The sequence below is a fragment of the Harpia harpyja genome, chromosome 6 (assembly GCF_026419915.1).
Source record: "Harpia harpyja isolate bHarHar1 chromosome 6, bHarHar1 primary haplotype, whole genome shotgun sequence".
Lineage (NCBI taxonomy): Eukaryota > Metazoa > Chordata > Aves > Accipitriformes > Accipitridae > Harpia > Harpia harpyja.
In genome coordinates, this window is record NC_068945.1 from 58,739,679 (window position 1) to 58,767,298 (window position 27,620).

At 38.6% G+C, this 27,620-nt stretch overlaps 1 protein-coding gene across 1 annotated transcript; it reads right to left on the reverse strand.

Annotated features, from left to right (window-relative positions):
• Positions 1–201: 201 nt before the first annotated feature.
• GNAT3 (G protein subunit alpha transducin 3) lies at positions 202–26,514 on the reverse strand. Its single transcript, XM_052789785.1, has 8 exons — positions 26,397–26,514; positions 19,743–19,785; positions 14,535–14,676; positions 10,910–11,067; positions 6,824–6,952; positions 2,521–2,650; positions 2,161–2,314; positions 202–805 (listed from the first exon to the last, which is right to left on the reverse strand). Exons 1-8 carry the CDS (start codon positions 26,512–26,514, stop codon positions 615–617), a joined length of 1,065 nt encoding a protein of 354 aa, XP_052645745.1. The 3' UTR covers positions 202–614.
• Between the last annotated feature and the right edge of the window lie 1,106 nt (positions 26,515–27,620).

Genomic DNA, 27,620 nt, shown 5'->3' on the forward strand with positions numbered 1-27,620 from the left:
GTGTAGTTTTTATGTACATGTTCCTCAGCTCCTCTAACAAAACAGTATAATTAAACATTCAGATTTGCACTGCTCTTTGTCATACACCAGTTAAGTCCGGGGGTTTGCCTTTGTTGAATTAATGGTATGTAATTTTTAGTTGTGTATGTAACATGAAAACGAGAGAGTACTGAATGGAAATTATCTATTGATACTGTTTAATGCTATAGCTTTCTTCAGGCTTCAAATATAAATAAAAGTCAGTTATCTGCTACATGTTATCTTTTTTCTCCCATCACTAGAAAACACAGGATACTGAAGTATCCCCAGTTTCCTGAGAAGTGCTGATTACCTTCAAGTCGTATTGATTAAAATAGTAATTTCTCTTTGATTCCAGTAGGATTTATCAGCGGCTGGCATTTCTGTGGAGCAGGAACATTTTTTTCAATCTTCTTGTGACATACAGAAAGTCAGTGTTGGTCCGCAATGCTCAGGCTATACCCAAGGCTTCAAGTGACAGCTAACGAAAGCCTAATTGATATTGTTTCTTCCCTAGAGTTTTTTATTTCAGTCAGTACGCAGGATGAAGAAAGTGGACTGAGGTGAAGTCAAGCTATGAGCAAGGGAATGAAGAGCTAGAAAAGCCCACAGTCTTTCAGATTTTCTTTGATTATTATGTCTGTGACTGCATCAAATACAAACTTGACATTCTGGGTGTCTGTGGCACATGTCAAGTGAGAATATATCTCTTTATCTTCTTTCCTTATGTTCAAGTCTAGGAATTGTTTCTTGATGTAATTTCCAGCATCTTCAAATGTATTTAGTCCTAGTGGAGAGAACGGTAAAAGAAAGAGAAGACACATTTCAACTGGTACTTCCTCACAGCTGCTAAGAAACAAGACTTCTTTTTTTCTGTTTTTTTCTTTCTTTTCTTTTTTTCTAAAGGGAGTGAACTTCATGCAATAGGTGTGAAAATTTTGTATCATCTAAACTGCCCACCTAAATTTAAATTTCAATGCCTAACCAGAAGTCCTCATTTCTGAAGTGAAATGCTCCTAAGTCAGTGTGAAACAGTTAAGGACCTTAGACAGAGAGCAGAAAGTGAGAGAAACAGAAGAAAAAAGGAAGGAGCGTAAAGTCAAAGGGAATCAGGTTGATAGCAGACAAAATTGGTGGGAAGTACAAACATGAAGAGATAAAGAAATAAAGAAGGAAAAAGGGAAAAATTCACATGCTTATATATTCAGTCATAATTTCTTCATGCAGCTTTTCTGCCTTTCGGTAGTACTCCTTTAGAACAACAGCAGGTGTGAACACTGGTACCGCGGACTCGCTGTAGGTCTGGAGCAGGATGAGAGTCCTGGAGGCAGGCTGTGCCGAGAGCCCTTGCTGGCTCCCATCCTGTCTGAAGCCTCAGGCAGTGTAAAGTGGCGTAGCTCCACTGAGTCTAGCACATATTTGATTATCCCAGTGAAGCACTGAGTAATTTTGGGTTGCTGTGTTGATGTGTCCTGAGAAAGGGAGTGAAGGAGCTGGTTTTCAGGAAGTGCGCAGAACCCATCTTCTAATAATAATATTGCTTTAAGTATGCTTCATTCTGGACACTCCCTATCCCAAATGCATTAGGTTAATGCTAAAATACTGACAGATTTTGGCTTTTCTGGCACTTTCTGACTTAGCCTCATATATTCTCTTGCAGCAGCTGGGAACAGCTGCTGGTTTTTATTTCCAGTAGACACTACTGTGACATGCAAAAGGAGGCAGGCTTCCTTTATGGAATGGGTTTTCAAAACAGGGACAAAAAAACTTGGATCCAGTTATGGTGTGTGTGAATGATAAGCCACTGACTTGTACTGAAGTATTGGCTGGGTTCATCACACCACACTTCAGCCATCTGAAACTTCTAGGTCTCTCAGCTTCCTCTACCACCAAGGGAGAGAAATAAGCATCTCCAGAGAGACATGACCCCACCCTAGGATAAACATGATGAGTAGGTGAGATGAATCGGATTCTGACCATGTCTGTCCCATACCATTCTTTGAGAGTAAGGCTAGATGCTTAGATAAGATGCTTAGCATTTAAATGGTTATATCTAGGTGACTTGAGTCAAAGTCTGAGTCTTTAATGCATGGCCTGCACTAATCATCTGAATGTATTTTCTTCTGAAAAACCCAAACTTACCATTATACTCAGGAAAGCAGATATTCAGATGAACTTTTGTTATTTTCTGTTGAAAGAGGTCTTTTTTATTTAGAAACAGCACAATGGAAGTGGCTGCAAAGCACTTGTGGTTGCAGATGCTGTTGAACAGCTGAAGGCTTTCATGCATTCTGTTCTGTTGAGATGCAAAAGGTAAACATGAGAGACTGACAAATCTCATGCCCATATGTCATTTTTACTGTAATGTTCTTTACCGGCAAGAACCAGTACAGCATAATAGCCTTTAAATGGTTATCAGGGAACAGGAATAGTTCTGATATGCCATCAGAGAGTACATTAAAACTTAGCAGCAAAAAGGGTTGTTTGTCTCTTCTGACTCACCACTTCTTTATCTTCCACCAGAACCATGTCATAGGCACTGAGTGCAGCACAGAATATGATGCAAGTAACTCCCTCAAAGCAATGAATCCACTTTTTTCTCTCTGATCGCTGTCCACCCACATCAAACATCCTTTGCAGAAAAAATAACATATGTACAATGTAAAACACTAACTAATAAGGACAGAGTCATGCTGTTAATGTGCAGAGTGCAACTGGAAATCAATGACAGTCAAATATCCAGCTTTTCCAAATATTGGTCTGTTTCTATCCCAACAGGTCAAGGAGTACTGTATATTATTTATGGCTTTGTAGTGGACATAAAATGAAAAGTAAAGGCTTAAATACCTGCATATAGGAAATACATTCAGTACTTTCAGGTGGCACTCTGTGTTGAGGAAGTGGGGCTCTGCATAAGAGCTCAGTGCAGAACTAAGCCCTGCAGGCAAGGATTTATTCAGGACAAAGTTCATACGTGAAACATTGACAAAAGACCCTCAAATCCACAGTCATTTGTTACTTCATAGTTTTGCTTGTAGTGAATGGACACATTGATCAGTAAGACATGTGACTGGAAGCCGATCATGGATTGACCCACAGGTTATGTTTAATTGGCTAGCGTAGATCTATATTTAGTCATCTATTCATTGCCCTGGCGCAATCACTTAGCTAGCTGTATAACCTGCAGCATGCGTTTGTGTGTGGGGGGTCTCTGCCCCATCAAACTCATTAGTTGTTGTTTAAGCAGCAATTCATGGGGAGCAGGAATCCCTTCATTTGTAGAGAGGAAAACATAGAGCTGTCCTCCTCTGCATTAATTTCCTTCAGTCTTTGCCAGAAATTAGTACTTTTGGGTAGAATCATATGAACTTTTTATGGACTCTTTATATGGGGTCCAAAGCCAACCGAGCATACCTGGCTGGGACCTAGTTAGGGCCCAACTGAGATGGAGCTGTCGTCAAAGCTACCATTGTTCTGGTTAGCATTAGCTTCCAAAGTTCCCACTTACATTTGCAGTTCTTCAGTGATAAGGGATGGGGCTTTCTTTTCACTCTTTTTCTGACATAAAAGGTGCCAAATTGAACATTTTAAGTGCATTACAAGGGAGAAAGAACATGTAAAAAATCAGATTTATCCTACCCTTACTTTTTCTATTTCCTTGTGTACATGATGACTTTTCCCTGTGCTGCCTGTTGTTGTTGAAGTTAAAGCTGTAAACCCTAATCTCCTCTTGCATTATCCCTTCCTTCAAGAAAATGCATTAGATCTTAGTCTCTGATGTATCTCCTGCAGTATCTGGAAACTAAACACAACTCGGTTTTTACAGCAATGAAAATATTGGGATTCAGTATGAAAAAATTATGTCAGTAATAAACAAAGCACGAATAATTTGTTACTGAAACACCATTTTTTGCAGTATATTGATCCTCTGTTTTCTTCACCATCAGCAATGCAGCTGATGGAAACAAAGGTTATTGTTAATCATTTTTCATCCTGCTTAGAAGAGATGAAATCCTTCCCAATGGTCATGATGAACTGTTTCTGCAGCTGAGGAGTAATTAGAGAAAATTATTTTTTTTCTAGTACATTTCATCTCTGATCATTGGGTGTCTATAAATGTGAATTATTAGGAAATCAGGAAGCTGTTGTGGAGCAAGATTTTAGTAACAGTAATGGCGTCCTTCCAAGCATATCTTCACTGAGTTCAGTATGCCTACTGAAGAGTGAGGTCAGTATGAATAAAGCATCTTGATTTTTGGCTGCCATTAGTGCCCCAAAATCACGTGCCATTATGTGTCTTCCTTGATTTGTGGTATGTAACTCTGAAATCAGGGTTATGGGGGGGAAAAAGGCTTCAAAATTTAGTCTGCAGTAAAGCTTTGCAAGCATATATAATCATATGAATCTGTATTCACTTCCTGAAAGCTTTTAGTATAATGCCCTGTGAATATTCATGAGAAGTCAGTTAAAATAGGACAAGATCAAGGCCAGAGGCAATGCTTATGGGCAGTTTTTGTTGTACTAACCTTAGTTTGCTTAGCTCTTCTCCTGTCAGCCTAGAATGTAGCATATGCCCATGTAAAATTGAAGTCCCTCTGTGAGTGGTAGAAAATGTATTTCTGAGATGATCTGTTTGTTTTACCAAGACAGTCAAGGTTAGTCTTGAAAGCTCTATATTTTCCCAGCACTGCTCTTGGAAAACTTAGCTACAGATATGGGGCCAGATATATATTCATTTGCCCTAATGCTACATATAGTGAGACTTGAAGACTAAAATAAAGCTTGCCTGATTTCAGTCAAACTCTTCCTAGCACATCAATGGAAATGACAGCAGGAGAGGACCTATGGAGATCAGACCTTCTTTTAAAAATATTTAAGTATGTTCTGAGCTCTGGAAATCAAAGTCAACAACAGTGAAATAAATTGAAGACCACAAGAAAGGTAAATTACACTAAACCAGCAACGTAACCACTAAGAAGATAGCAAATAACAAGAGATGTTGTCTGTGCAACTGTAATTCAGTTCCCTGGAGCAGTACTGGGATTTAGACTTTTACTGCACAGATACAAAATGTTTTCTGCCTCGTTCAGTTCAGGAGAGGGACAAGTGTTTAGTGAATGAAGCATCTGTTCATGTTTTCTTTCTATCCATGTATGGCTTGTGACCTCAGGCCTCATTTAAGTACATCAACCAAAACTCTGAATGTGGAAGTGTTCCGTCTCTTTATAGAAGTTTCTATGGTACTTATCAAACTAACTGCAGAGTCATCAGGATCCCCCAGCTGTTTTGCATTGCTCTGGCAATGCAAAATAGCAGTAACTGGCTGGTTAAGATGGATTTATAGCTGCTCTGCGTCTCTATAGCAACTCAAACCCTCAGACTATTTTGTAGTGATTTTACCTTGTATTACTCAAGTGCCTAAAACCACCAATGAATTTACTCACATAACACTACTGTGATGCATAGCAGAGAGGCTAAACACAGTGTTTTTTGTGTTTGTGGTGGCATTAGGAGCCTTCCTCTTGTTTACAGACATTCAGGTAACTTAATTCTCCGTTGTGCTGCATTTCAGTTGGACCTAGACACTAATTCTGATATTCTAATATCAGGACTGGTAGCATTCATGTTAAAGAGGGTTTGCACTCTGATGATTTATTTCTCCATCCTGATTTTATTTCGTACATAAACTATGATTGTAACTGAAGGTGCTCGGATTTCCAATGTACAAAGCTGTCTGGAAATAAGTTAATCAGAGAAAAAGAAGATGACGTCTATGACGTTGCACTGTAGTGTTTGTGGGTAAGTGCTGAATTTTCACAAGTGATCAGTGTATTAATAGGTGGTAATAATTTATTTGTAGAGCATCTACTTCAGAATCTTATTTTGTATATGTAATCTCCATTGTGTCAAAGCATAGATGGTTTGTGGGATGTTTAATTGCCACATGAGAAGAAAAAATGAAGCCCAATGAAAAATGTAAAAGTTATAATCCTGGTGCTTTATACATCTATCTGTCTCTACAGGCAGTTTCTTGTCTGGACTAAATTCCTCAATTTGCACCCCAGCCTTTAAATTAAGAATTAAATGGAATTCAGTCCATAGAGAAAAGCGTTATAGAACACTGAAACTATCATAATTCATTCAAATACATTTTCATGTGGAATTAGATGTTTTTAATTGGTTCACCAAGCATAACAAAATCTTGAGTATCTGAAACTGTCAATTATTTTTCAGTCAAATTTCTCAGACACATTATTTTCAAGACTTTTTCTGAACATTTTGCTTTTCATTTTAGATGGCCATGAAGTCATGCATGCTAATACTGAAATTTCCCATGGGACAGAAATTATTCTTTTTTTGCCAGCTGTAATGCATTCCAGTGTTAAGAGCAGTTATTTCCGTTCTCAAAAGAAGAGAGTGAAAGGTTGAGAGTGCGTGCAAATTAGTAGTCATCAAATGTTTTGCATGCTGTTAAGGACATTTATGTAGGCAAATTTCATAAATGTCACAAACAATTATTCAAATGGCAGGATACAAATAATGCTTTTAGACACTTACATATGTAAAATGTCCTTTTAGAACCTGATATTCTGAGATCTCTTAATAACAGTCCATTATATGCTTAAATTTGGAGTACTGGTACTAAAATACCTTGCTTTTTTGGCTGTTTCAAAATATTAAATAAGAGTGGATTCAAGGATATCACAATGGGATTACCAATATTATAATAGGTCAATACCTTTGAAAGAAAATACTTAAGAAAGATAAAACCCCAGAAAACTGTCAAGAAAACTGGCTTTCCTACCTGAAGTTCAAATCCTTGAAAGAAAACTGAGTCTCTATAATCCCAGTTGTTTTCACTCGGGAGTGCAAAACATCTTGCTCACTAGGCACATAGTCTGGCATTGCTAACCTGTCCAAATCGTTGAGGTAACTAAGGAGAGTAAAAAGAAATGGTGATCGGTGAATTCAAAAGGTGAAATGAACGTTACATAATCACTTCATATTGAGCTGCTTTTAAATATTTCTTGTAAATTGCACATTTAAATACAATACTATTGGTTTTTATACAACCTAGATCCACAATCCAGAGCTTTTCTTTTTTCTTTTTTCTTTTTTCTTTTTTCTTTTTTTCTTTTTTCTTTTTTTCTTTTTTCTTTTTTTTTCCTTGTATATAGAAGCTTAATTTAGTTGTATATAATAAACATCTTTCTGAGAATTTCAGTCCAGGAAAATCCTTAATTTCCTCAGGGATGCTAAAAACCTACCTTTTCAGGGAAGGGGTTTTGTCCATTTGCTTTCAGCAAGTGGGAGTTGCCACCACAGAGGAAGAACCTCAAGCATCTTGCAGAAGCACATTGACTAGAAGTTATTACAGCCTATATCAGACCTGTTTTAACATTATCTTCCTTCATAAGTGAGAGGGAGGGCGTAATATTTTGGAAGAATTCACATTTAGGGGCTGTTTTCCCTGCAGACCTATCAGTTTACAAGAGGAAGGTACATGATAATTTAAAAAAATGTATTTTGTAATCAAAACCAGAAGCTTCAATGAAGCTGAGGCCCCCCGAGGTTAGTATTCTCACAGCCCCGTGGAAAAGAGTGGATTATCTGGTTTTATGTCTGGCATACAGAGATAAAATCTGCATGAAACAAGAATGCCAACTAGATCTTTGAAGCCTGTTCCTGTCCTACCAGCAACCCTTCTCCTTTCTCTTCCAGGGGCAAGGAGCTTTCTCAAAATGGCTGGACAGAGCCTATGAATCCTACTAGCTGGTCTAGGAATCTGTGTAAAGAGGTTATGAACTGAGAGAAGGAAAAGAAGAGGTGATGTCTGGGTAGCTTCCTACCTTTTAACTACTAATATTCAAATAAAGCCACAAGCAAGAAACCACATACAAAGGTTGAAGCATTTTCAAGCTTTCAGTGTCCCAGTTGGCTGCTTTCCATTTGTAGCCTCTTGTCTCTTGACAAACAAAACACAGTCTCCCTAATGTTTATTAGGCTTTGTGCCTTTTTTTTTCCTTCTCTAACACAAAGTCTGCCCAGCATGAAGTTCTGCTGTTCAGTTTAACCAGACAACTACCAAAACAAACCTCACAGCTCATCATACCTGTCTGCAATATTTAATAGATCTGTAAATAAAAAAATAAAATAAAATAAAATAAAGTGAAAAATAATTTTTTTTAAAGCTAGAATCTTCCATTTGGAGATTTGTAAGTAATGCTTGGAAATGGGATTTTCTAATTTTACGTTGAATAGACTGAGTCCACTCAGCAAGGAGTGCTGAAGTCCATCTGAGTAATCCAACGTTTGCCCATTATTTGAGTCCAGGAAGCAATCTGTTTTAAAAAAAAATGCAATATAGCTCTGGTTCTCCGAGTAGGGCCTGAGGCAAACTCAGCTCAGCTCACTTTTGTGGAACACAGAAACAAAAGACATTTTGCAATTTATAAAGCATGTAAGCACTAAAATAAACACTTATATATAAAATTCATTATAATGATCTGGTAGTTCTTAGTCACAAATACCTAAATTCAATTCAACACAGCCAATTGTAATTGCATAAAAAATTAGACCAGGTTAATTATTTAGTTAATGGAGCAAGAGAAGCATCTTCAGATTCTTCCTAGAGCTGTAGGCAGCTCCAAGGGGACACTCTGCAGGCCAACTCTCTACTTGCAAAAGAGGGACTGCAAACTAGCAGGTTAGTCTAAATGCCTGATCTTTCCTTGGCTTGAATGAGGTGAGACGAATCCTACCCTGAGAGACAAATGACTGAGCAAGCAAGAAGCACCATGTACTACTGGTAGCTATACAACGACATTTAAGGTCATGATTTATAATCCTGATTTTGCCCCTTCCTTACCCATTACTCCATCTTAAAACAGAATTAATTCCAGGTGAGTCTAAGGAAGAAATTCCAGCCAAATTTGACATACACGGGATTTTCTATTATTCAGAAGATCTCATTTTTTTTCAATTAAAACACACAGAGTAAAGGCAGTGATCAAACTTCATTAGGATGAATTAATAATGAAAAGACTCAGAGCAGATAACCTCAGAAGGTCAGTTTACACAATATAAATCAATATTCTGTGTAGGAGCTGATTCACAGGAGCTGAGAAACAGGGTGTTGGTTTTAAAAGAAATTGAAATGTAGCATTAGATGGTTGATTGACTCTAGCTGGTTTTGAATTGATCATTAGAAGCCCGGTAGCAAGGGCAAAAATTAAGTTGATTTTAATGGTTCAGAGCCAAAGGCTAGATTTTCAGAAGCATCGGGTACTGAAGGATGAAGACAGAGGATTAGCAGGATTTTCAGAAGTGTTCAAGCAGTTGAAAAACATATCACTGTTGTTTTTAATGTAACTCTAGCAATAAATAATGATTATTGGCTCCATTACAGTCCGTACTAGCTCCCTTAAATACTGAAACCTATTGCAGGTTAAAACATGACACAGCCCATAACGCTGAAAGGGAATTACTTTAGACTATCCTATCTTCTTTTTAGCCAACAGAGCCTAATCTGCCAGGCGTAGTGTAATTTTTTTTTTTTCTGCATTAGTTTTTTTTGGTGGGTTTTTTTTTTTATATATTTCTGGAAGTGTTTTTCCTTTTAATTATGATGACTGACTTGTTATGGGCTTTTAGTGCTGGGAACTGCAGTGTGGCCTGTCAGAAAGGATGTGTTAGGAAACAAAAGATTGCTCTGTACTACTCCTATAGAAATACAAGGGTGCCATAAAATACTGCCAAATGAGGCACAAATCAATGCAGGCAGTATTTTCTTTGTTTAGGTATCTGGCAGAAAGGTCTTCATTCTTGCTTTGAAGATATAAAAGAGACAAAGAATTTTTAATATTTTCATGGTATATCTCTTCTACTATCTACCATTAGTGAGCTATTACTGCCTTCCGTTTGCCCAGCTCCTGGACCAGCCTCCAATCATGCCTTTCCCTGATGAGTAGACTGGACACCCAACACCTTGTGAGGTTTCACCCTGCAAGTGCCCTCAGCCTGTAGGAGGAGCTGCAGGAGCAGAGAAGCCTCCATCTGCAGATCTTGGAAGATGGAACTCAGCTGGAACAACCTTCTGCCCCAGGTCTAGAGTCAGACTTACGCACTCTAGGAAAACTCCGACCCAGGTGACACCTCCCTTCTCGGTCTTGTATGAGCTTAGGGAGAAAACAGCAGAGCAGGACCAGTGTAGCCTGCAAGAACAGCTGTTCTGTTGCAACCAGACCAGGGAATCCTGAAAAGTCTAAGCTTACTGACTACATCTAAGCTAGGAGATGTACTCCAGCTGAATGGTGACCCTTTGTGGAGCTGGAGCTGAGCAGCCCTACTCCCCTGCTTACCTGCCTGCCACCTCCCAGGCTGCGGAAAGGGAACTGGAGGCCGTCAGGTTGGAGAGCGGCTGTAGCACCGCTGGCCAAGACCAGCTGGATGCTGCGGTGGTAACGGCCCAGGGAATACCCGTCCATGCAGCCAGATTAGTTTAGAGGAAAGTTTTTATAGTTTTCTCCAGACTTATGTTTAGCAGCTTGAAAGGTGTGCATTCAAAGTACAACTAGAACCTAAGCTGTTTCGATTCACCTTTTTTCTCATTTTGTCAATCTTGGAATTACCTAGAGAGAGAATAGACTATTTTTAAAGTTTAAACAAACTCACAGAAACAAATTGTTCCTTGTTTTCACTTGTTTCCTTCAGTTAAGCATTTCTAATACATTATAAACATCAGCAAAAAACCTCATTCTTTTTCAGGTTAATGAGCAATAATTTTCATAGGCTATTCTGCACGTGAGGAAGAGTTCTTGTCGCAAGCCTTCCTACGCTGTCCGTTACGGTAATAGCCGGCTGGTCAGCACCTGCAGCTGGTGTCACCTACTAGGCTGCCGAGTCATTGAGCTGGTACTCCGCTGCCCTTGCGAAGCAGGCCTGGGTCCCGCCGTCCCTCCACAGTTGTTTGATGAGTTCAACCAATTCAGGAGACATGTCGCCATCCTCCAGAGTTGTTGCCATGGCACACAGCTTCCTTTCATCTTCCTAAAGAGAAATTTCAGTAAATATTGTGCAAACTCACTGTGCCCCTCCGCCTCCCTGAAGATGTGCTTGGTTTACAATGTGTTGCGGGGGCAAAATTTCTCATTTTCACTCATTTTTCCAGGTAGCTGTACTCACCTGTGCATGTAAGCATCCTTTTGCAAGCTCACTTCCCTCTAGTTAGTGCCAAGGTTAGACTTAAATTGTGATACACAGAGTTTTCCTCTTTTTATTGTTTTGTTTTGTTCATACAAGAGCTCAGTTTCATCTTACCATAGGTGTTCACAAAAGGTCCAACTTGGAAGGAAGACTTTTATTGTAAGAGAGAGTAGTGGGGTATCAAAAACTAAATTAAAAAGGATATTTAAAACTTAAACATATTATAACTACATCAAAGCAGAAATATGTAGCTAAATATATTTTTGAATGTATGTGGAAGAAAAAATGTCTAGCTTTAGGCCACAGTGAGAAATGTGGCAAAGTGAATAAAACTAGTAAATGCATTTCCCGTATGCTTTTTATTTGGGGAAGAAGAAACCTGTAACTGAATAAAGTCCCAAATATTTTAAATGTATTATTCTGTAATTTCTTCCTTTTGCCGTCAATCCAAAAAGACTTCAAGTAATGTATTACATTAAAAATATTTCTTTTCAGTGGTTAACAGCTTAGAAATGTACTGTAAATAAAGAGCATGATTAAAATAGGGTCATTTGATACAGTGTCACAGCAATGGATAATTATAGAATATAATTCCTTCCTAGCCATGTAAGTGGACAACTGAAGTGACTTGCAGTCAATAGTTGCAAAAGTAGAAGTGCATTCTGACAGACACCGTTTTGGCAGGGAGTATGTTTTATTCAAAAATAGAAAACATCTTCACAATAACTTGTAACAAATTTATTTTAGGAATGTACTGTACCTTTATGTTTCAATAGAAATTGCAGTTTATGGAAACTTTGTAAAAGTAAGAGACTGATCAAAAAGAAAACACTGCAGGTTTTCTAAAATATTGGAGAAATTGAGTTAGCACGGAGAGAAAAAGAAAAAAAAAAAGGGAAATAACCCCTAGAGAATTGCCTTCATTCACAAGAGGAAGGAGGACAGCCGTACAATTGCCCTTCTACACTAAACAACACCGGCTCCATTTACACCCTCATGCTCTCGCTCAGTGCTGGGTCAGCAGAGCTGAGTCATGCTTTCTCCTGTGTGCCCCTCATTTGTCTCCAGGGCTGCTCTCCAGGGCGCACACTTGTTCAGCTTCCAGATAAGAGTTGGAATGTTCTCCCTTCAAGATACCGCATATCATTTAATGATTATAGCTCTCCTCCTACGATATTGGATTTGGTGGTTGAATAGCCTGCAACAAGAAGCCTTGACCTCAGAGCCTCCAGGTGTACGGTAAATGTTCATGGATTATTATGCAAAAGGTGACAACTGTGGATTTTGATGCTTACATAAAAAAGGAAGATAGCGGCAGATTGAGTTTATCATAACCCTGATTTATATCATATTTTGTTTCTCTCTGGCATTTAGACAGGCTTCGGATGATTTTCATATTAAAAATAGATTGCAATGTTGCTTTAGGAAGAAAAAAATACCTCTCCCCAGAACAGATGTTCAAAATTACGTGCTGAGGCACTTTCAGGACCAGTAAGAGGTATTTGCAGGCAGTCCTGGAACATGGATAAACCCATTGCTTTCTGGCCCAAGATAAGCCCAGTCTTTGGGCTAGATGACTTTAAGCAGCTAAATCTGAACCAGAAGACAGCAAGAACAAAGTCCAGCTGAAATCAAAGCTTATATCAAAACAACTCAAGCTTGTAAATGGCTTATGATTTTTACAGAAAATGTAAGCTAAGTTTGGTTTTGGAAGAAAAGGCAATGTTTAGTGGCAATTCAAATAAATGTGACCAAAATTTCGATTTTCTTTAAGACTCACATCCAGGTTGCTTTTATGTGGTTCTGGGGGAAAAGAAGGCAGGCACTGCAAATATTTTATACAGGTGCATTCAACTGTATTCCTAGAGGCCTATTCTGCCAACGACAGTAAGAGTGCGTTTACTGCGATAAACTTACAAAAGCTGTATTTTCTGCATTGGGTTATATATAATGCGAAGAAATTAACTGGGCTATTTAACAAAATTTTCAATTCCCAGTTCCCCAGGCTGTGAAATCCCTTGAAAATAATGTCTGTGAAACTGGCATAGATGATAGATGATGAGTGAACATGTATAAACCTCTCAGAAAGTTTGGCAGGGCTGAGAAAAGAGGCCGAAGTACCAGGGCTCAGGCAGAACATATCTCAATTACAGATGGCAAACAGAGTCTGGACCATGTAGTGGATATTAGAGGCTGAGCCAGGACTTTTGGCTAGGTGCTGCAAGGTTCAACTGACTTAGGCCATGTAGACTGGTAGGTGGGTCCTTATGTGGTACACGTGTCTATCACAATTGAGGAGACAGGCCAAGTTGCAGCACGTTCACATGGGTCTGTTTTCTGTGTGCTGCTTTTGGGCACCATTACATTTGTTTGAATGACTTGCATTCACGGACCCTTAAAAGAATACGGGAAGAAAACATTTAGTTCCTATTTTGCCAAATGACTGTATGAGCTTTGGTAACCTTTGAAGCATTTGTTTATCATTTTTTAGGTCAAAGCACCATGTCATTGTCATGAAATATAGACTTCTGGAGCGAGAAAAGCTCTTTCAGATAACCAGATGTAATTCCCTCTAAGAGAAATCTCTAGGGAATAGGCACAATTTGCCAAAACTGGAACCAGCTGATTTTCTGACAGGCCTTTGAGAAATTGTCAGCAAGGTCTGTATTACAGGCAATAGACTAAATCATTGCACTGAGAAGGGTACGTGTTTTTCTTTTACTTCTGTCCCTGAAAATTCAGCGCGATTGCCGGAAGGTAGCAGGTCTTCTTACTGTGGCTTTCCCTCTATGTGCTTGTGCACAGGGTTGCTGACTGTGTCAGGAGGGTCAGACTCCACTTCTCTGCAGTGCCAATGCGCCAGTGCTGCTTCTGTACAACAGGGAGGTCTCTGCTGCAGGAGCAATGCCAAACTGAAATATTCCCAACATGTCTAGATGACCCTTCCTTACATGGCTGAGCCCCAAGGTTTGTTCATAAAAGGAAAATATTTATTCCTTTTCCCAACAGCAATAAATAAGTGACTGAGCAGCTAAGAAAAGTTGGTTTTTTTTTTCTATTACATCTTTGCAAGTTGAACATTTCTTTTGTAACAAACAAAATGGCAGTTTATGCAGAAGTTAGACCTCAGGCATCAGTCTTGGGAAAATAAAAATAGGTAGGGACATCTTGTCACATGTAACTCAAGCAGTACTTAGTTGCCACTGTCATAAAGCAAATGCTGAGCCCTCTTTGTTCTGCTAGTCTCTACTGTTATATTACAAAGAATTGTATTCTAATGCCTATTTCAAGACAAAGGGTGTCATACTCACGATTCTAGCTGGGTTTTTGTAACTGATTCCTAATTTAGTCATTGCTTTCACGATAGACAGGATGGACTGCACTGCGTTACTGTAAATGACAGGTCTGAACTCCATGCGTTCCTGGTAGGTGAAACCATCTTTATGGATGATCCTGGTGCAAAAATAGAAAGCAAAAGGTTTATGGGATGCGTTAAAAAAAAGAAAGTAATGAAAAGTTGGATCAGATGCTTTTGCAGTCAGCATGAGAAAGAACTGAATCCATCTGGCCCTTGGAAAAACAATTATCAATGGTTGATTTGCCTATTCTGCTGGAACAGGTAACCAGAAGTTTCTGCAACTATGTGTGGTTAAATTTGTGAGGCTAGGTTTTGAATTCCCAATCTGAGTGAATAGGTATTGGTTTTTTTGCCTTGTGGGTGAATATAAGATAATGTATAAATTCAGAACAAGACCCAGGCCCATTACTGTAGATACAGGGCAAGATGCATAGCTGTACTTAGATCCCAAATCTTGTATTATTGGAATCTACAGTGTTAGTCATGGGCTGTCACATTGCTTGTTTAATCATTCTCATTTTTATCCAGAATCTTACCTAGAGTAGAAAAACTATTGCAAAAAATATTTCTGCACTGTGAGGTACTTCCTCAAGTAAACAACAAAAAAAACTTCACTATTTCTTTGTACACCAGTTACAATTTCTAGTTATTGAAAGGTGTTACTGTTATTATATACAGGCTTTGAGAGCACACTTATTACTCCAGAGGATTTGGCCTGTATTGCAGAGGACAAAGAACCTTAGCAGTCAAATTCAATTAATCTAATTATGACAGAGGGATTATAATTTCATGATCCTCCTTGACTGGAGAATGGCATGTGGTTAAAGTTCTCCAAGATCAATGTGCAGATTATAACGTGACTCGGAAACATCTTTTTCCATGAGTTGTGAAAAAGGATGAAAACTTCACCCATTTTGGTGTAGCATACTCTCAATGAACAGACACCAAACTGCTGTGGCTGCTGCTGGAACCAAGGCTCTATTCTTCCTCACCTCAGTTGTTCAGAGATGAGGGCCAGGTTACTACATAAGTAATTTCTGGGCTTTGGGGTTTTGGTTTTTTTTTCCCTTGCCAGAGATACAGTCTGGACAGAGCTATACAAGTAGAAAGGGGTGATGTGAAAGGATCTGCCAGGTTAGCCCAGAATGAGTGTAGGTGTGTGTCTCGGGGACACTTTCCCTTCAAGGGGAGAGGTCAGCCCTGTCAGAAAATAATTCACTCGCACACACACGCACAAAACCCAGATCACAATTGAATGTGTCTTAACATCTCTCTGATTTATGGATGTCAGAAAATTCAAAAGTTGCCTTCTTGTGTCTGTAGGAATAGCATCTGCAGTAAAAAAGGGTTCCCTAAATATTTCCCCAATCACTTCTAGACCAGGCAAATCTATAAACGCTGTTGTACATTTGGTGTTCTGAATGCTGTTTTCAGCATGAATTCAAGCAAATCTGCAAGATTCAAGGGAATCCTATTGAACTTGGGAGAAAGAAAAAGGGGAGCTCTGTTATGCAGTCTGGTATACTAGTGAATCTGGTTTTTGCCATCCTCTGAAATATCCATGTATTCCTGTGTCAACACAGTGATTTGAATGAAATAAGAATTGTTCAGAGGGGAGGCTTATTCACTTAGTGGAGTCTAACGTAGCTCCGTGATAGTGCACGGGATAATCTGGGTTGCCGCTTGGGGATGGCCTAAGCAATGTCCTGTCTGTGAAGCACCATGGAGCCCAGAGCTCCTTACTGGTGTAGGTGGCCTCCTTTAATGGATCAGATTGCCTCTAACAAGAAATAATTTCAGCTGCCATCAGTGTTGAATCTTGCACTGGTACTTAAGCATATTCTTCTCACTCTTATCCTTACTACCTGTGAAAACAGCAGCTTTTCTATAAATAATGGAATGAAATATATAGAAACTCAAATCCCTTGAAGCACATTAACTTGGTTTAACTACTTTGTGTGTCTCACAGCAGTGGCCAAAACAGGATTTCTTGGGAAGATGGGTGTTTTGCCTGTGGCTGCAAAAATCTGGGATGAGGGAGAAGGAAAGCCCCTAACACAGTCCACAAATGGCTATTTTATATTTTCATGCTTTCCCTTTGAAGAACAAAAGAAGGAAGAAAATATAAGATTCTGAAATAAAACTAGATTCTGTAATTACAGAAAGAAAACTTGGGTTTGCTTGAGGCTTTTCATGGGATTTTTTTGTTTCATTGTTGGTTTTTTTTTTTAAATAATGTATTTATGTCCTCTGGCAGAAGGTATGTTAGCCAGCCTGTTAAATCAGTAGTGGATTTTGCTGCTTTTATTAAAGATCTGTCATTCTTAAGGAAGGATTGTAAAACAGGCTGACATCTTGTATGGCCAGAAGGAACATTTTAGCAAATGGAAAATTTTGTTCCCTGATCTTCCCTGAAAAAATAAACAACATTTAAAAAGTAAATGCAGGATGCTGAAGGCATGAGGTGTTAGGCTACCAGTCATAATATCTAAATTATATTTCTATTGGAGGAAAAAAGTTAGTCTCCTGTTTTTTTTTTTTCACACAAGGAGGGCTTCTCACCAGATAGGTGGAGTTGTTTCAGTATCAACAGGCATGCTGAGTTACCAAATATTTTGTTCCCTGCTTTTCATTCGCTGAATTATTTATAGTAGGTTTGTACTACTAACTTAGAGCATGGCACAGAAATACTCAACTTGGTTTTGAAAAAGTTAGATCACACATTGGAAATGATCTAGTCAGAGGCACAGAGCTCCAGAGAAGCTTATATTTTTTCCTTTTTGATTATCCCTCATAACCATCTTAGCCTTTTTAGTGCCTTGCAGCATATCTATATTTTGAGCATCAGAAGATATTGTGCAAAGCTTAGTGGAAGGATTTAAGTTTGATTGAAATCTTCAGTCTAGAAAGAATGAGGCTTAGGAATTAGAAAATTATATTAATAGGAGTAGAATTACCCTGATTTTGGTGGAAAATTTTATTTTCAGCAAAATTATTTCTTTTGTAAGCAGCTATCAGTCTTCTCTTGAAAATGTTATGCTTCACTGAAAAAAATTAATTACTGAAATAGGGCTTTTTTCTGAAAAATTTCCCTTTAAAAAAAAAAAGTCCTTGGTTGTGACAGAAAGATGAGATTTTGCATGAAAAATGATAGTTTTCATGAACAGTTTTCTTGTAAAATAATTCATATTTGTGATCAGGTTGACAGCTTATAAATGCACAGCGCTTTAAAGATGACTCTCAGCTTTGCAGTTTTCTGCCCCCTCCTCAATGCTGCTAAGGGTTATCAGCCGCCTTAAAGTGCTCAATTCAGAGGAACATCTTTAAGCTGCTTCTACTTGGGCAAGCTTTCAGCACAACACATTTCAATGGTTTGCTGAATAGGGAGGGTTTTCTGATTAGAACTCAAAAGAGAAATAAAATTATCCACCATTTAACTGGACCAAAAGAGTTAACAAAGTATTTGATGGATGGTTCTGAATCTGTCTGATTACAAAATGAGCTGCTTAAATAGTAGAAAATTGCTCTTACAACATAATGTTTTTTACTTCACTCTTTAAAATGCATTGGTGAAGATATGAAATAGTTAAAAGAACTTAAATTCAGATTAATGTTGCTGATTTCATAAAACAGTCTGATTTTTACACTGGAAGAGATTGGTGCTTACAAAGTGGAGTCATGTCTAAACAGTTACAATGCCTGCGTAGTTTTTTTTCTGTATTTGGACAGGTCTAGGAGGAAGACCTGGACACTGTCCATGAAAATAAGGCTAGATACAACAGCAATATTTTAACAGGTTACACAGTAACAGAGGATTTTTACTGCCTGTGTAAATATGACCTCTGGAACTCAGGTGGATTATCTATTTAAACCAGATACATGATTAGTATTTTGGCTACCCTTAAATAAGTAACTTGAATGAATTTAGTTTTAGCCTGTTTTATTATATGTGAAAATATTGTGGTAGTAAATTGTAAATGGGGACACACGCACATGAATTTGACCTTCCTCTGAAACCAGGGCAAATAAAGCTGCTGACTTCAGTCTGTGTGGCACCATGTGCACTTTGAACAAACATCTACAAGTATTCTTGCAGTAGATTTATGGTGCGGTCACAAGATCTTCCTAACCAGATATTCAGTCTGAATTTGAACAGGGATTTCTGCATTTGAGGTTGTACAGGTTGTTTTTTCCCAGATTGATTATTGTTTGAAAAGTTTTTGGGGTGATACTTTCCTTGCTAAAAGCAGTTCTCATGACTGTTCCTACCTATGCTAGATGGTGGGTAGCAGCTGCTCACTGTGTAGGCTGGTGGCTAAAAATGTTCTCACCTGGGCTGTGGGAGACTTGAGAACAATCTTTCTGACCACTGGCAGAAGCTGCAATAAGACTGTGGAGACCAAGAATGATCTACAGAGCCCAGTTTGTGGAAAAAAAAAAAAAAGAAAAAAAAAAAACTTTGTGCTATTATACAGTGTGACTACTTTGATATTTTCTCTTGCAATCTAGTGAAATCAAATTAAATTAATAGGGACCAAATTAAAATTGAACACCTGGAGATGATTCACATCATATGTAATTAAACTGTGGAACTACTTGCTGTAGAATATTGTGGATGTTATTAGTTTACATTGGTTCAAAAAAGATTCAAGAGAAACGTAGGCATGAATTAACTGAAGGCTATTAAGCACAGTGATGCTGTCTCTGGCTCAGGATGCTGCCTGAGTCACGGATCATCAGATACTGTCACGGCATCCAGCACAAGTATTACTGTGTGTTTGCTTGTCTGGTCTGATGATCTTCTGAAAACATCCTTCATTAGCTACTGCAGGAGATGGGATACTAGGCTAGGTGGATCTGCCATGGGCGGTTGTCTTATACATTCATGTTGTCACTACAGTACTGTAACTCCTACCAAAGCCAATGAAGAAGCTTCCCTGGTCTTCAGTAAGGAGTTGGACCGGAGCATGATTTGATCAGACAGATTTGATTACCAATCCAGCTGTGTGTCTTAGTCACTTTGTGTTTTTCTTTATGTGGTTGAATGAGAACTTGATTTTAATGATTCAGATAAGCATAAATATTGTAGTAAGACATTAGCTAGATAGCTTATATGACAAATACCAAATTCAACAACTGATACGAATATTCATATACTTACTTCATTTGCTTTACAATAGTGCTCTTTCCTGACTCTCCAGCACCTGCAGAAGGGGAATGTTGAGAAGATGTGACCGATACATGAATAAGTAGCAAGCATTAAAAATAACTCTCTGGAACACAGAATTTTGTATCTATGAAGAGACATACAGATGTTTTAGATCCACATTGTGCTACCTATAACCCTCCCTAGCATCCATTCAGACTTAAAAATAATGAAATCTTGGTAAAAGTATTAATTCTGAAAAGGAAAGGGACATTTGAAAAGAAAGGAACATTCAGTCAATTAAGAGAAAAATAGACTCTTTAATTATCAAGGAAATAAAATATGGGTCATATTTTGATTTCATGCCTGGCAGATGGGCAGAAAGACATGAACAAAGTACAGCTTCTGTCAGTGTCCCATTCATTACGTGATTTGTGGCTGCTCATTTAATGTGTATCATGACCTTTTGTAAGCCAAACCAGGCAGTTCCATGCTCTTTAGCCAGCCTCTTTGAGCAAGTGGCAAAACAGAGCGTGGAGACTTGCATGTGGTCTAGCTCATGATGCAGAGGCAGCACATGAGCAAATGTCCTGACACTGGTGTTTTGTCAGTTCCTCTGCCCCGTGGTCTTCTGCTATGAAGTAGTGTGGCTGGAAGTGGGAAACCTGCAGAGCAATGCAACAGATCCAGCTTGGGAACGATCCTGCAGGAGATCCCCATAGCTGGCGGGGAGGTACAGGCATTTGCTTGCACAGCCAGTTGCAGAACTAGGGCGTAGATTTGGTAAGATTATGTACGATTAATTTGCCCTTCTTATCTCATGGAAAGTGAGTAATCACAATGCAAACCTTCTGCACTGGAAATCAGTTCAAGTGACTATCATCTTCTGTCAGTGAGAGTGATGAGGCTTGGCAAGAACTGCCAAACAAGCTGGATTTTGAAAGCTCCTTAAAAGAGGATTTAACTTTGCCTGTGAATCCATGGGACAGGAATCATCACTGCTTTTCTCTTTGCAGATTATCATTTACCTCACTGGACGATGTCAAATACTTTTGAGAAAAGAGGAAATCTGGGGCATAGCTATTTTAACTGAGGGCTTCTCAGTGAATGGAACAAACTGATTACAGACTTTCCAAACAGATTTTGTAAAGCTAATAACATTTAAATGACAGGGATTAATTTAGTCAAATGAATCACGACAGACAGCAAACCATACGCAAAGCATTTTCTAAAATCCGTGATGTGAACGGCAGAAAGTGCAAGTGAAAAATGAGCCCATGCAAAATAGGCTGATGCTGCCATCTGCCACAGTTTGGAAAAAATGCAAATTGCTGTAGATCATTTATTATCCCTTCAATGCCCTTCTGAAGAACTTGGTGAAGCCCTGTCAGCAAGGTGGCGTTACACTTTTTGTAGGGAAGAGAGCAGGCTGGGCTGAGAATTCATACATTCACCTCACGGAAAGATTCCAGGAAACATGATCTAGAAATGAACCTCTCTTCCAGATCTGAAAGGAAAAGTTAAAGTAGAGTGAGAGGCATAATTTAGATCTTCTGGGTTCGTTTTCCTACCTCTGCTCATCTGTAATTTATGATCCAGTAATGCCTTTATCTAAACAACAGATGACGCTGAGACTTTGGCTTCACTCCGGAGTATCATGTTAGTCGTAGCGGCATTTGCACCCCAGGAAATGGGTCAGAAACAATTTACTTTGCACCTGCTTCCTTTCTTCCTTTCCCCTCCTGTGCAGCTTGCTCCTCCAGCCAGGGCCCCAGGGCAGGAGAGCAGGGACCGAGCTGCGTTTCCAGCCACCGCAGCAGCCTTCTGCTCGCAGAAACAGCGGCAAGAGTGCATCGTGACAGCCCTTACGTGACTGCACGGGGAGCTGAAGGCAGCTTCCCTTTAGGAGGCAGCGAAAAGGGCAATTATGACCGAGCCCAGATTTTCTGAATAAAAGAGGAGAGCTCAGCCAAACTTAGTCCTGTCCTGAAGCTTGGAAAGTTTAATTGGCTTTTGAAAAACTCTCTGTCCCTGTGAAGATTTATAGCTCAGCCTGATAGAGACCAGTGATAATATGCCATAGCCTGTATTTTGCATTTCACACATTTAGGATCTTCTAGCTTTTTCACATTTACCTCTGATTTCTCTGTCTCTATTTGCATGCCAAGTCTCCTTGAGATGGATAAAGGCACAGAAAATAAAGGCATAGAAACCTTGGTCAATGCCTGAAACTCTGGCCCTGCTCCTGGGAGGTGTAGGTGTTCCCACTGCCAGCAAAGCTGATGGAAGTTTGCTCCCACACATCTTCCCAGAGATCGCGTTCACCATGCCCCGGGGCACGCCACATCCACCTTCAGCGTGGTGTGGTACACACGGCACTCTGCCAGACTGTAACCCGCCTCTCTTCTTGTTTTGAATGTTTTGAATGGCACCCCAAGACCCAAACCCATTCTGTTTCTGGGCATGCTGGGGCTGCAGAGGAGACCGAAGCAGTGCGGTGCGGTGTGGCTGCAGGCCCCGAGCTGCAAAGGAGCTGCCCCAGCAGCCTGGTGTGAATCGCCCCACCGCTCCGGGACTGCCTGACCGCTTCCCGGCAGGCCACCAAGGCGTGTCGACAGAGCAGAAATATGGGGAAAAACTGGAGGTGCCTTGAAGGATGGTGAGAATCTCTCAAGTTCAAAGGAGAACAGAACCCAGGACCTCAGCTGTAACTTGACGTTACTGTTTTTCTAAGCAGAGATTGTTTGAATAGTTGCGGAAACTGGGGAGAGTACAAGCCCCTTTCGAGTTTAGCATCTGCTGAGCCATTGAAGAAGATGCTTTTGTGTCTCAGATCAAGAGCTGTTATCTCTTTACAGCTATTTTTTATGTGGAAGTAAAGGTTTGGTTTAGGAAATTTTCCAGAAGTAAAGGTAAGAAAATAAACCCCCCCTATTGCCCGAATACTTTGTTTGAAACCTGTCAGAAAAGCCATTGACAATGACATAAACAGCAAAAAACAGAAAAAGAAAATCTTCAAATTAAAATCAGAAAAGTTTTCACACCTCTGCCTAAGCCTGGTGTGTGCCATTCAGAGCTCTGGAAACTGTGAACTAGACTGGAAATTGTATCTTCCTGGTCCTCTTACCAAACTCAGCAAACTTTCTCCATGAGAGAAAGAAGGTAGAGAAAAGTTCTAAGATCTAACTCTCTTGAGGGAATAAGGTCCTTAAATGCTGCCCCCCCCCCCAAAAAAAAGGAAAATCAATGTATTCCAATCAACAGCATAATTGGGCTGTCTTTGTGCTCAAAGTCTTTGCTTCCAGTGCAGGTGTTAATAACAGGAACTTAAGCCTGACTTCAGTACTACAGTAACTGATTCATTTAACTGGTTTTAAATGTCAATGCTATAAACAACTACATTCAGACTACTTATCAGAGACCTCTTATAGTCAGTGGAGAAAAATATTTGCTACTAAAATTAAAACAAACAGCTTCAGTTTTTGTCACCCTGAAGCAGATGTTTAAATTAAATTGGGTGGGTTGTGCCCTAAAAGTGAGTATTTATCAGTGAAGTGAGCTGAGGATGACCAGCTCAAATGAGGGTGAGTTTTGTCCTGCTGCTGAAAACTGTAGACAACGAGGCCATGGAGTCATACTTTGAAAAGAAATAAGTTCAAAGTTTTAATGATTATTTAAACTGAAGCTAAGTTCTTATTTCTGTGAAAAATCACTGTGACCATCAGCTGTTTTGGCCACGTTTGGAATGTGCGCTGTACTTTGCACACAAATAAATTGCAAGCTGGCCTCCTACGAAGTACAGAAACTGTGTGCGATGTGGTAGGCAAGATATGGCCCTGATACAAAGGAAATAAAACTTTCACCTTGGAGTTTATTCCAGACTCATAAACCAATCTGATTTTTTTGAAGTATAAATATGTAGAGGCTAGATTTGTGGACAAGGTGGGGGGATGGGATGGCCGTAACAACACAGGAACACGTAACACAGGACTTAACCCTCTTGGCTCCTGGACAACTTGTGAGGAACGTCAGAAAGTGGCATAATTTCACCCCAGTTTTTATGTGCATGTCATATAAACTGTAAATTATCACCTCAACACAGATAATGTGTGTGCCCAGTTCATAGAACTTAACATAAACAAATGTGGTGTCTTTTTTTTCTGGATATAATTTCATTTTTGTAAAGGGACCTATTGGAGGATGTAGAGAGATCAGACTAGATATTAAATAATCCTCTCAGGAAATGGCCAGAATACATTTTTTTACATTTTAAGGATAAGAGCATAATGATCACACTGAAAAACTTATGATACACATACCCATTTTTTCCTCAGTATTTTTTACCAGTCTGCCTACTGCAAAAGAAACAATGGTGACATCTGGTCTGTAATATAGAGGCAACATATGGTCTGAATGAACAGAAACCTGGGACTAGGGCAGAACTAGACTGGTTGGCTTGAATGGAGCTGCCCTTAATTTATCAAGTGTAAAGTTTGAATAATTTCTGAGGTCACCTCAGAGTTATGGAAAGATAACAGGTACAGGTCTGAACATAGCAAATTTAATCCTCTCCTATCTGGCCATTTCACTGGCTGACTATGGAAGAGGCTATATGGTGCCCCTTATATACATTGCTTCAGCAGCTGTGATTCCAGGTGTTCAAGAGACAATTTCACTCCAGCTGTGCAACAGGCTCAAAACAGACTCATGTTTTATTCACCTCTTGCTTTTTTAAGAACAAGAAAATTCAAGCTGTTGTTAAGTCTATAATCTTTTTTTTTCTCTCACCAACATGTTTTCTACCAAGTCCTTGTGACCTCTTGTAACAATCTCCCAGGAGAAAAAACCCTCCAAAACATTACCCACTGACAAATTGACTCTTTATCATGTGACATGAATAAAGGAAGATATTTTAGAAATATATTCCATAAAGAAGACTTCAGCGAAAGTAATTTGGATTCCGATGATCATCTAGTCTAAGAAAAGAGTGCTTGTATAGTTGATGAAACTGAAATATGTTCAGATTTGAAATGAATGAAATAGAAATCTTTTTCACATAGCTTGCAATTAATCTCAAAGTATTTTACCAAAGGTATCTTGAGGCTGATATTAATAGTGTCAAAAGAAGAGTGATTATTTACATTAGGAAACATTTAAAACTATAGTCCTATTTATAGGACTATTTATAGTCCTATATTTAAAACTATAGTGTAAGACAGCCTCCAGTACTATTGCCAAGGCATGAAATCTTGAAGATCAAAATATATAATTGAACTGCTTATCTTATAAATTCCTCTTGATCCTATAAATTCCTCTTAAAGGATTCCTTATATCTTCTTCATGGATCAGTGTTGGACAAGCTCAGAGACAGGATGCCGGAGTAGATGGACCCTGGTTCTAACTCGATATGCCAATTCCTTTTTGTAAGAATATATAGAAAGTATTGAAACTTATGAAAGTTTAAATGAAAATATTATTCTGTTTTTTGACCAATTCAAGCTTGCCTCAGTAGGGGCAATATTTTGTCTTAATGTGGCACAGAAAATCTTTGTATTCTCCACTGGACTGAAAAGGTTTGTAAGCTGCAATCTGAATACTGATGATACATAAAGTGTATCAAAGTGCTACTTTCCTATTATTATTTGAGTAACCTGCATGGTGGTGTTTTTCTTTTATTTCTTTATTAATAATAATAGTTAGATTCTCAACAGGTATAAATAGACTTTTTGCATAAGATACAAACCAACAGAGTTAAGCCAATTTATTTTATCTAAGGGATCTAGCTGAGTGTCAGTTTAAAAGCATTTGTAAGCATTGTGGTTACAATGAAGGAAAAATAGAAACGTTTCAATGATCAAAGACTGTTTTTCTATTCATTTTGAGAAACCCATGTAAACTCTCATAACAGGCATCATACTGTTAGAAGAAAAATATTAAGAGGGTGGCAATGTTATTGTGCTCTTGGATATTTTCCGTAGGCTACGCAGTACCATGGAAAAAAAAGAGAGAAGAATAAAGCTTCATCAAGGAAAAAAAATCATTTTTCATCTGCCATTACACCTGCTGGCTGTTACTAAATAGATCATAGTGTGAATTAGAAGTAGTAGTCTGTGAGTATATTCATCTGTATTCATCTCATTTCATTACCTTCCATTCCATTCTCCACAATATCATTTTTATACATTGAAAAAAGCCCTTCTAAGTCACTTTCTGCCTCTGTAAAAAACGAAGTGCAACAGTTTGGAAAATAAACAATATCAATACCTTGTGACACCTGTGGATTTTCTATGTAACCAGTTATCTCACTTAATCCTCCTGCAAATGAACGCATATAGATCCATGAAAAAAAAGATAAGTCTGTGCTACCTTCTGCATAAGTAAGCACCATAACATTTATTCTAACAGTAGGTTCTCAATTCTCAAATCTTTTCAAAGTTAAAAATTTATAATATTTAAAATTTAATACATGCAATGACATGGCCATTTCCAGCCTGTTCTTTGTGACTTCATGAGTGTGCTCAACCAGAAAACATTTTGTGCATGTATTACAGGATTGTCTTCTTCCAATAAAACAATGAGAAGTGGGAAATTCACTGTACTCAAATGTAATTCCAGAGCAAAATAACCCCTAAATGGAAAAACATTATGAGCAATTTTTATTCTATTTACCCAACAGTAGTAGTTTGACTGTCCTGGCTTCCCTCTTTGCATCTTCCTGGAGTTTCTTTTCCAGTTCCCTGGATCTCCTGGCTGACTCCTTGCTCTCAGAACTGGCTCCACTGCCCATCTTGAGGTGTTAAAAATCCTCTGTCCAGCTGACTGACTTCTTGTCAGACTAGTTGCTTTAATTCAGAAGGAGGACAACAGCCTGTGCTTAAAGAAAATTTTAAAATCCCATTCAACCTCTGTGTTCAGCCTTCAAATCAAATGGTCCCTTTTCACCTGTCACATGATCTGGAGATGCTGTAGTCAAGGATTTATATAGGGACATAAAAACATACTGTTATGATGTCATAGAATTAAAATGATCCATTCAAGAGCAAAACCAAGATACGGATAGATCTCTGTCCTTGTTCAGATAGGTTCCAGCTTGACACACTTCAAAGAAATGTGCAGAATGTCTTAAAACAACAAAATTGGGAATAACCCTGCTCAAGGAAAAAATTTTCAGCTTGTGAATCAGTGTTTATGCCCTGAAGCAAAAAAGGTTTATATGTCTTTGAAGCATTAGCATAATTTATTTTTCATCTTTCTCAGTAGTTGTATCTTTAAATTTATGTATTCTTTATTTAAAAATGACAGAAGTTGAATTTATATAGTTAAGACATATTTTGTTTTGAATTATTAATTAACATGCAGAATGTTGGCTGCATTTTTGTATTATGGCAAGTACTTTTATTTTCTTGTAATGGTGGTGGATACTTTACTGCAATTTGTAACATCTTTGGGATACTTTTTTTGCAGCCATTCCTTGATGAATGTCAGCCTGTTCCATTTTTCTGTGATTTTATTAGCAGTTACCAGTTTTGGCTGAAAGCACCACGCCTTTTTTGTGTAAGAAAGGACACAGGTAAGATTCTCCCCATTGAGGTAGTAATTCCATCTTAGTTTCTTCATAGTGCAATAGTAATATAGAAGTGGTTTATGCAATACAGTGGAAATACTATTTGGCATGTAGTGTTAGCAGCATATTGAGAAAATATACTCTACTGTAATATTGTGGTAATGGGTAAGAGAATTACTGTCAGGACTAAAAGATCCAAAATACTTTCTTTTTGGTCCCTTCTCTTCAGATTAAGAATTTCAATAAAATAAATCTCACTAGTGTGCAAGAATATAATCAATATTGCACTTATTCACTTTCTAAAGTATTTCAATTATATAAAACATACA

Bases quoted from the DNA above. Each gene is read 5' to 3' on its own strand.
- GNAT3 (XM_052789785.1), bottom strand. From the start codon at position 26,514: ATGGGCAGTGGAGCCAGTTCTGAGAGCAAGGAGTCAGCCAGGAGATCC. The intron at 19,786-26,396 runs GTAAATAGAATA...CCCCTTCTGCAG, and splicing joins AGTCAAACTACTACTGTTGG to GTGCTGGAGAGTCAGGAAAG. The intron at 2,651-6,823 runs GTAGGAAAGCCA...TTTTCTGCAAAG, and splicing joins TTCAAGGATTTGAACTTCAG to GATGTTTGATGTGGGTGGAC.